At 68.5% G+C, this 10,210-nt stretch overlaps 1 protein-coding gene across 1 annotated transcript in view; it reads right to left on the minus strand.

Moving 5' to 3' along the window:
- The window catches only part of DPH1 (diphthamide biosynthesis 1), a 35,257-nt gene that overhangs the window by 12,555 nt on the left and 12,492 nt on the right, over positions 1-10,210 (minus strand). Inside the window, exon 7 of the mRNA XM_019545343.1 lies at positions 503-624. Within this exon, the coding sequence (XP_019400888.1) occupies positions 503-624 (122 nt within the window). The remainder of the gene's footprint in view (positions 1-502; positions 625-10,210) is intronic.

Here is a 10,210-nt window from a genome sequence, read left to right on the forward strand (position 1 = left end):
CGCAGCGGGGCACGGGTGGGTGGATGGGGGCTGAGCAGCGGCGACACCTCCCGAGCTGGTGCTGGGGACGCAGTCTGCGCGGGCCCCGGGGCTGGCACGTCCCCCAGGCACCTCTGCGCCAGCAAGGGCAGGCTTCCCCCAGCAGCGCAGAGCGCAGAGGCCTCGGCAGCCTCGGGCAGCTGCACGGAGCGTGCGGCCCGCTCGCAGGACAGCACCCGCCCCCGTGCCGAGCGGAGGTCCCGCCCCGGAGCTCGTGGGGAAGGGGCCGCACCTGAGCCCGCCCGCAGGGGTGCCTCCCACGCCCGCCTCTCGAGCTCCCCGAGGGCAGGGGACGCCGCAGCCGCCAAGCAGCTCGGCCGGCAACGGTGACTGGGGCCTGGATACCGCCTCTCCTGCAGCAGCCGGCACTGCCCCGTGCCTTGACCCCGACCCCAAGCCCCGCGCCCCGCATGGCAGGAGCCCCTGAACAGGCCGTCCAGCTCCTGGCCGGAGCCGTACGTACTCAGGCAGCTGTGTCCGTAGTGCACCAGGAAGTCTGCGCCGAGCGCTCTGGCAGTGTAGTCGTCCACGCAGCACGCGCCATAGGTCACATCGCCCATCACCATGGCCTCAGCCCCTGTGAACCTGCGGGGAGGCAGAAGCCGTGAGCCAAGGGGCAGGGCTGAGGGGCAGCGAGGTCTTGCTACGGGGAGTCAAACCCCGGCCAAGCAGGGCCCGGTTCCCAATCCTGCCCCAGGTCAAGGCTGGGTCCCCGGTGCCATCGCCCAGCCCCAGCCCCTCTGTACGTGAGCCGATTTCCTTCCTCTGCACGCTGGCACTGCCCCCATGCCCCGGAAACCACCCTGGGCCCCTGCCCCCGGGGCTGTGGGGGAATCGGCTGCCACAACCCTCGGCGCCATGCCCGGGGCGCTGCAGGAGCAGTAGGGTGGCAGCTGGGCAGCAGGCAGTGGGGAGAAGAGGGGGAGCCACTGCGCAGGGGCTCACAGCACCCACCCCGGGCAGCAGCAGTGGGAGGGGCTCGGCGCTCGGGCCCAGCCAGGTACACGCTGGGCACACGACGAGACGCAGACTGGAGCGGGTCCTGGAGGCTGAGCCAGCCCCTGCACTGCCCGACACCCAGATCTGGGCACAGGGGAGGCGGCCGCAGCAGGACCGAGCTGCCTGGGGCTGTCCCTATCCCCCCACAGCACAACCCACCCGCCAGGCACAGCCCCACGGCCCCGCTCTGGGCTCAGGCCTCTCGTCCTGGCGCAGGCTCCAAGCAGAGAGGGCAACTCCAGGCACGCTGGGCCGCGGCTGCAGCCCCCTTCCCCCAGCTCTGGAGAGGACTAGCTCGGGCTGCTCCCTGAGACGTGACCGGATCGAGCTGCAGAGGTAATCTGCCTCTTCACCCGGGCAAAGCTGTTTGCAGTTCAGGGGATTAGCCGCTCCTCCACCAGCGCTGCCAGTGGGGGGGCACCAGCCCCTGCCTCCGCAAGTCAAGGGCCCCCTTCGCCCCTGCCGGCACCCAGGGCTGACGGCACGCATGCTCGATGTCACGGCTGGGCCTAAGCCCCAGCCTGCGCAGCGCGCTCGGGCCCTGCGTGCCAGCCTGGCCACGAGGAGCAGCTGCTGCCTAGGTGGCATTGGGAGATAAGTGCCAGGGAACAAGCGCTGGCGCCTGCCGTGCCAGCCCCCTCCGCAAGCGCGGCTTCCTCTCGCGCTCCGGCCCCTGGCACCAAGCAGGGTGGCCGGGAGCCAGCCGCGGGCCTGCAGCTGAGTCACGCAGCACGTCGCCAGCTCTCGCAACCCGCTGCCGGGGACCAGCCGGCCCCGCTCCATGGTCCCACGTGCCGGAGCGTGGCCAGGCCCTGCCAGGGCGCAGGGCCACGGGGCTGGCCCAGCGCAGCCGGGGCGGGGCGGCCGGGGGCAGGCCAGGGCTGCTGGCAGCCGGGCAGTGGGGAGATAAGGCAGAGGCTCTTGTGTGATTTAAAGGCGCCACCTTTGTAGGTGTTTTATTGCACCATTCTGGGGGATTATTAGCTTGGCCGCGTTCCCGGGGAGCTGCTGTGGTATTTTAATTATGAAAGCAGGTATTGTAATGACAAAGCCCCGCGCCTGGAGGGGCTGGTTAAACCATATGCTAATGCCTTATTTACATCAGGGCTTCACGGAGCGCTCCCCGGAGCATGCTCCCTCCATTGTCTGGCCCGTATCTCACCATGCCACCGTGCGCCACCGCGGCCTCCCCCGCCACACCAGGGCTGGACACGAGATGGAGCGCCGCGGCCGGCCCAGCCCTGCCAGCACTGGCCCGGCAGCTGGGCAGTGCTGGGGAAGGAGCCCCACACCTGCCCTAGCACCCGGGCAGCCCCCGGCAACGCAGAATGGCGGGCCCGGGATGTCTGGGCCTGGGTGCTGCTGGGGGCCCAGGGACAGTCACTGGGAACCGCGAGACCCTGACGCCCCTTCACCATGCACCGGGTGCAGCAGAGGCTCCTGGCGGGATGCCTGAGCCCTGCCCGCAAGGGCCCCTCCAGGACTGGAGCAGGAACACGAGCAGCAGCTGGCTACGGAGCCTGGCCATGCAGACCCCCCGGGCGCAGCTCCCGGGGCCCGGGCCACGCTGCACCCAGAGCCCGGGGCAGGGACTCTTACGCACCAGGCAAGAATAGAAGTGGTGGGTAGATCTGGGCAGATGGCAGAGGGTGGAGAAACCACAGAGCGTGCTGAATATTAACAGCTCAATCGCACCCGTCAGCGCCCGGGAGGGGAGGGCGGGACGCCGGCACTCAGCCAGAGCTTCCCCGAGTGCCTCCGAAGCCTCCGCAGGGAACCCCCCGGGGGGGCTTCAGCCTGGGGAGCAGCTCCCAGCTGGGAGGGCGACGCACCTTGCCAGTCGGGCGCGCCGCGTCGTCCCTCGCGCTGCCTGGGCCTCCCCCCGGCACAGCCACAGCATCCCCAGGACAGCGCCTGCGAGCAGCGCCCGGGCAGCCCCAGCTGCTGCGGGACAGGGAGATGCTGTGGGGCAGGGCTGGCACGGGGTGGGGAGCCCCAAGAAGCAGAGCCCTGACCCCAGCCCCCTCCTCTAAGGAAGGCGAGGGAATCGGCATGAATCAGGCTCCACACATCTCGGCAAAAATGGAAAATTATTCAGCTCCTTAAGATTCAGGACGGGGAGGTCTGACTCAGAGCAGCAGCCAGCGCCGCTTAATTTTTTATAGATTAAAATGTATGCAAATTGGCCCAAACCCCAGAGAGAGTCCCTGGGGGTGAGGAACACGAAAGTGAAATAGCAACAGGAGGGGGGCAGCAAGCTGGGGGCGGCGCCCACCCCCTGCTCCCCGCAGGCGCCCGCGAGTGCTAACTGCGTGCAGGCCCTGGGCGGGCGCAGGGAGGAGGGGCCCAGCCCTGGCAGCGTCACCGGCCCCGCGTGCCGGCACCTGTGGCCCAGGACACACACGACGGGAGCCCAGAGCTGCATGGTCCTGCAGAGACCGGGGTGGAGCGAGACGGCTCCTCCAAGGCCAGGGCTGAGTGCCACAAAGTCTGCCACGCTGCCCCGTGCCCGGGCACTGCGCTGCTTCCTGGCCCCCGTAGCACCAAAGACAAAGGGGCAGCTGCTGTGGCCCCAGGGCCCGGTTTCGCTCACCCAGTCTAAGTCCTGGCCCCCTGGTTCCAGCAGCCAGCGGGGCCAGCGCCCGGCAGTCAGGGCACCGCACAAGGTGGGCAGCAACCGCGTGCACAGGACACTCTTGCCCCTTCTCTCGTGCTGCTGCGGCTGCCAGAGCCTTGAGCTGTGCTCCCAGGCACACGCAAGCCGAGGGGGACGGGGGTCTGTCACTGCCACAGCCTCGCCCGGCTGCCCTGGAGGAGAGCAGGCGGCTCCGGCGGGAGTGTAGGTGTGGGGGGGACACCAGCACGGCCGTCCCCCTGCCTGCACCCCAGGCACAGGCCCCGTGGCGCAGCGGGGAGCTCATGCATATTGAAGGCGCAGTGAGGTTATTCATCTTGCGCGTCCTGCAAACCCCGGCTCTTTCTGAAAAACAGCCCGGCCTTAGCATTTTTCTCATCTCCCCCTAATTCATTATCTCCTCCCTTAAACAGATGGCTCCCAACATCCCATTTATAAAGTGCCGCGTTCAGCACAGACAGGCCGCACGCCCCAGCGGGCACGGCCCCGGCCCTGGCCCAAAGGCGGGGAGGCGCTACGCTGCCAGGGGGAAGGTGGGGGAGAAGGCTGGCCCCCTCCCCCCGTGCAGGCTGGGGGTGAGCGTGGCAGGCTCCGGCACCAGCTCCAGCACCGGCACCCCTACCACAACACAGACACGGGGCAGCACCTCCCATCACACGGCTGCCCCGCTGCAGGCTGGTGCAGGGCCCAGAGCGCCAGGCAGGTCTCCCTGCATGCGTGCTACAGTCCCGCTCTGCAGTTCGGGCCTTGAGGCAGCCCAACGCTGCGGCCAGGGCAAGGAGCGGGCACCGCGTCGGGGCCGAGCACAACACTGCCAACCCCAGTGCAATGCGCTGGGGTGTAGACGTGCCCCGCGCTAGGCCAGGGATCCTGCACTGAGCCGCAGCTTCAGGGAACAGGATCCTTGTGACCTGGGCTGGGACAGACAGACAAGCCAGACCCCACTGGCCTTGGCAGCGTGCAGGCAGGGGCCAGCAGGGCACCGAGCCCCTGCACATCCTTGCCAGCCGCCCCAAGGTCCCCCTCCCTCGCCACTCCCCAGGAGGTGCCTCTCTCGCCCCCTCCCCTTCCCTGGCACGTTTCCCCCCAGCCCTACACGGTTTCTCCCTGCAGCCGCAGCACAGGAGCTGTCCCTGGGGGCACAGGAGCCTGGAGCTGAGCTCTAATTAGCACCGTTGCCGTGCCTCACTGGTGACTGATGCTGATCAGGTGTTCGCAGATCCGTGTCCCCCCCGCCGCCACCCTGAGGGCTCCAGAGGGCACGGGCAGTGCTCTGCACTGGGCCCAGCATGGACCATGCCCCGGGGCTGGAAGGGGGCACCCTGGGACGTCCGAGGGGCTGTTACAGAGCAAAGGGGGCTCCGGACAGTGGTGTACAAGCCAGCAGCCTGACATGCAGGCCCCGGCCCGGCCAACCTCCTCCAGCACCTCCCCAGGGTCAGGGACGATGAGGGGTGCGGGCAGCGCTGCAAGCGAGACGTCCAAGGGAGAGCGCCTGAGAGCCGCGAGCGAGCGGGTCCCCAGCCCGGCGGCAGTACAGCAGAGCCAGGCAAGAGCGGGCACGATTGATGCCCGAGTGCAGAGGCTGCCAGCGGGTAGGCGCATGTCGGCCACAGCCTCGTGAGTGACCCAGCAGGGGCCTGAGGCCTGGAGCAGAGCCAGAGCACCCAGCGCCCCCTTCTCCCTGCCTGTCTCAGGCGCTGGGGGCCGTGGAGGAGCAGCGCAGTGGGCAGGGGAGGCGGGAGCCCGGTGGAAGTGGTGGGGGGAGCCCCAGAGCTCGAGGGCGCATCTCTATCCTGCTCCACCTGTGACCCAGCTCGGGGCAGGAGGACACAGGACCAGAGGCACTAGGGCTGTGATGCCCCCTCCAAGGGCATGTGGACCAGGTGGACGGGACGTGAGCAGTCACGGGCCCCCGGTGCAAGCTAAGGCCAGGCTCTTGCGAGGGCAGCGATGAGCTTTCCTGTTGAGGGACATGAAAACTGCATTAAAAACAGCAGCGACAGCACAGTGATGACGAAGCGGACCCCACTATAGCGTCTGCCCCTCGGCAGGCCGCACGCGGGCACCCTGAGCTGCTGCTGTGGTCCTCGCCCTTTGCCACTGACCACAGCCAGCCCCCTCCCCACACGGCGGGTCCCCTGGCTTCATCCCGACCCGCGGCGGTGGAGGGGCCTGGGCAATGCTCCCTGCGTGGTGTGGGCTGAGCGCGGCCCCAGCCAGCCCAAGCAGAGAACAATGCATTTAATTAGCGGGGGAGCCAGTCACCAAGCCACATTAACGGGCTCCCAACTTCATTAGCACAGGAAGGCTGCGCATAATTAAAATAATGAGTTTGCAATTTTACTGCAAACGGCTTTGGAAAGGCGCTGCTGCAGCTGGGCAATTACAGCCCTCGCACAGCGCACGGCCCAGCAGCTGCAAGTGGGTCACACTTGGAGAGGGGCTGCTGGGGGCCAGGCTGGCACTGCTCCCTTGCCAACACCTGGCCCAGCCGGGCTAAGCTCTGTACAGGGCCCATCCGGAGACCTGGCCCACCCTCCGCTCACACCCAGATGACCCTCCGCACTGGCCCGGCAGGTCCTGCCTCCCCACGGCTGCAGCTCTGGGCCGGATCGACAGCCCCAAGCGCTGCCCACAGGGCAGGAGGGACCGTGGAGGCTCCCAGGGATGGGCCATGGAAGGAGGCACTGGCAGGCACGGCCCCCACCCCCGCCCCGCACTGCGCCAGTACTGCCCCGCGGGCACGAGGCATCTCCAGCCAAGTGAGAACTTCATTCCCTACTAACGACGCCGCTGTGCGGCTAATGACGGTGCTCCCATTCCCTGCACAGCATGTCTCACTGTGCCGGGCGTCCCGGGCTCTCCCTCCAAGGGCAGCGTCAGCAGCGAGCGCCGCGGCGGCTGGGGGCTGCCTCTGCAGGGGGGCCTCAGCTCCCAGGCCATGAACCAGGGGACATGGCCACGGGCCCCTGCAGCTGAGCTGCCATCGCCCGAGCCTGCCCCGTGCACGGCGGGAGGGGGGAGCGAAGCTGCGTCCCTGGCAGGGCGGAGGGGCCCTGGCGGGCTCTCGATGCGAGCCAGCCATCAGTAGAGAGAGGTTCTGATCCGCGTTATCTCCCCGCCCGGGTGCACGGGGCCTTTCAAGCGGTGCCAGGGCTGTCGGCTGCGCCCTGGCCAGGACGCGTGCCCAGAAAGCGCAGGCCCTGCAGGCAGCCTTAACCCGTTGCTGCTCAGCCGGCGCCGACTCAGGCTCCCCCGTGCATCTGGTCCCGGAGCGAGCCCCGCCAACCCGGGCTGCCCAGCACGGTCGGGGGAACAGCCCTGCCGGGCGGCACTAGGGGCTTCTGCTCTGCACAAGGGACCTCACCAAGGAGGGGGTGGTGGGAGCTGCTGGGCTCACACCTCTGCCTGGGCTGAGCCCCTAATTGCAGCAGTCCCCGGGGCTGCCAGGCACACAGCGCAGGGCACAGGCGCAGCCCGAGGCAGCTCTGGGGAGGGCGGTGGGAAGCCCGGGGTTGGCTCCTGTCACCAGTTGCCGAGACGCCCATGATTAGCAAGCGCCGTTCACACCGTGGCGGAGCACGGAGACAGAGGGATTAGCAGCTGCGCAGCCTGACATTCGGAGTTTATTAACAAGGAATCAAAAGCCCAGCTGAGAGCTGCTGCTCCGGAGCCCAGCTGATCCGCCGCTCCAGGCCCAGGCAGGCGGGGGTGGGCTCCCGCTCGGAGCCCGCACAAGCCTCCGGGCCGCTACATCCCCTGCTCTGCAACCCTCTGACCCTGCTCTGGACATGGCCCTGGTCTGCGCTGCAGGCCTGGCCCAGGCTGCCGGCAGATGGGAGGTCCGTGGCGCAGGCCCCGCGGCTCCAGGGCGCAGTGACACTGCCACTGCCACGCTGCCGCGCCCCTCTCAAGTCGCATCAGCAGTGACAACCGACCCGACCTGGAGCCTCCCACACAGCACTGCCCTGTGACTCCTGACAGCCCCAGCGCCCACACCCCCGCCCCTCCAGCCACCAGGATGCCCCCGCTCGGCTGCAACCACGGCACCGCGGGATTGGGCTCGTGGAGCCCAAGCCGGGGCCCAGCACACGGCCAGTCCCTGGCGCTGCCCTTGACCTGGCCGGAGGGGCGGGCAGCTGCCACTCAGTGGCGGCACGGAGAGCGGGTTTCTTTATGGAGTGGATAAAGACAAACCGATTAGCGCTAATTAACGAGGCCTCGCGCCGATCAATGCCATGCGCCTGCTCTCCATTGCAAAGGAGCTGTGCCAGAGGCAGCTCCCCAACTCCCTTGGTGCGGCTCCATTCAGCCATGGGCCAGGACCCCATGGAGGGCAGCCACAGGGGCCCGGGGGGGATTCACAGCCCAGGCAGCCTCAGAGCGGTCTGCCTGGCCAGCCCCCAAGCACCCCCGTCCCCTCACAGGCCCCGCGAAGCCGAGTCCTTCCCACCGGCGGGCACCGCTCCCCGCGCAGGCTGCCCGTGGGGGACTCGCTGCTCCCCCAGCCTCACCGCACACATCACACAGCATGGGGCTGCGACGGGGCTGCCTCACCTCCCGCTCGCCGGCTCATGGCCCCTGGGTGCCCAGAGACAAGGCCCCAGAGCCCTGCCCGAGCGCAGGGGCACTGCAGGAACCCACCCAGCGAGGCCAAGGTCTTTTGGAAGAGCCTGGGGGCTGCCAGCCCTGCGACCCCGTGGCACTGGGCCCTGCCAGAGCTGGGAACTCGGGGCCCTGGCCCCAGCGAGATGCTGCCTCCCCACACACACCCGCTCCGGATCTCCGGATTCACTTTTCACTGTCATCGCCCTTCTTATCAGCTTTCACCTCTCGTGGTGCGGTGCTGTATCAGGGAAGCCTTTGATCACACTGGTGATGGCTCCTGCTGCAGCGCTGCGACAGACCCTCGGGCCCACGTGCTCCTGGCCCCACGGCTCCTCTCCCTGACAGGCACCAGACCCGGCTCCACAGGGGCACGAGGTCCACGGGGCTGCGGCGCGGGCACCGAGTGCTGCCCTGGGCGGTGATGGGACAGGGAAGGGGGCAAGTGGGAGGGCCCAGCCATGCCCCATCTCGCCACCTAGCCGTGGGGTGGAGCAGGCCGTGGCCCAGGGCAGGGAGATGCCAGCAACAGGAGGGCACCGGGGGACAGAAGCTCCCCCAGGTCCCTGTAGCCTAGGCGGGGAGCTGACACGACGCATGGTGCCAGCCAGCCAGCCGGGCAGGAGGCGGGGGTCCCTGGTGAGTCCCCGCTACTCCCGCGGCCAGGCTGCAGGGTGAATATCGTAGCAGCAGCCATCTCTGGAAAAGCGATAAATATTAAAGCGCAGGAGGGGGAGCGCAGGCGGCTTGGGCAGAGAGGCCCTGGGATCCCGGCAGTGCCGCGCAGAATCACAATCACCGACTACGAGGCAGGGGCAAGCGGGGTTACAGGAGGAGCCAAGTCAGGCACGAGGCCCCGGCAGCCCCTGCGCTGCCCAGCCAGCAAGTGGCACCCCCAAACCTCCGCCCCCTGCCTGGCCCCGCGCCGGGCAGTGACGCCGAGCGTGCGGGGTCCTGGCAGGGCTCCCACCTCCCTCTTGTCACAGCTCCAGCAGCTGGAGAGGGGCGGCCAGCCCCGCTCTCACCACTGCCCACTCCATGGCTCAGCCAGCCGCCTCCCACCCAGTGCTGGGGAGGACGATTCCCCACCTCCCCGACCCAGCAGGCAGGCGCCTCGAGCGGGGCCGAGGCTGCAGCTCTGCCGGCTGGTTCCAGACACCTCCCCTGGAGCCTGGGGCAGGCCGAGGGCTGCTTGCCCCACACGGGACCCCGGAGCCACGTGGTACCAGGGACCATTCCAGTCACGTCCAGAGCTGCCCGGGCTCCTCCCAGCCCTGCAGTTGTGGTGGGGGGAGGAAGGACCATCAAAGGCAGCCACCACGTGAACACCGACTATAAATATTAATGGTAGAAGAGTCAGCGCTAACGAGGCTGGGAACAGACCCTGTCGATCTAACCCCTCACCTGCTTCAATTTAATGCAGTCCCAGGGGGCCGCAGGGCACAAGGAGCAGGAACGGGCGAACGCCACAGCCCATCCTGCCCTCTCCCAGCAGCGCCCAGCAGGCGCATGCCCGTCGGACAATGCCCCCCGCCCCGCCGGGGAACTGGCTCGGGGACAGGTGCCTGGAGCTGCAGGCAAGCCTTGCCCAGGCCCCTGGAGACGGGAGAGGCAGCCTGGAGCCTGCAGGCAGCAGACCGCACCTCGGGCAGGGCCAACCATCCTCCACAGCTGGACGCAGCAGGCACAGGGCCTGCCCAACCCATGCAGGCGCAGGCAACAGCTGTAGCGTGCCAGGGACTTGTGCAGCCAAGGCCAGGGCCAGCCACCTCCTCTGCCCTGCCCAAGCAAGACCTGCCCTAGTGCAACCCCACACCACCACCCTCCTTGCGCCCACCAGGCACACGCGCCAGTCCAAAGCGCCTCGCAGCCAGTGCAGAAGCAGCAAGAGGCAGGAAAAACCAATGCAGCAGAGCCCTGCCCCCACCC

The sequence above is a fragment of the Crocodylus porosus genome, unplaced genomic scaffold (assembly GCF_001723895.1).
Source record: "Crocodylus porosus isolate Cpor-Errol unplaced genomic scaffold, CroPor_comp1, whole genome shotgun sequence".
Classification (NCBI taxonomy): domain Eukaryota; kingdom Metazoa; phylum Chordata; order Crocodylia; family Crocodylidae; genus Crocodylus; species Crocodylus porosus.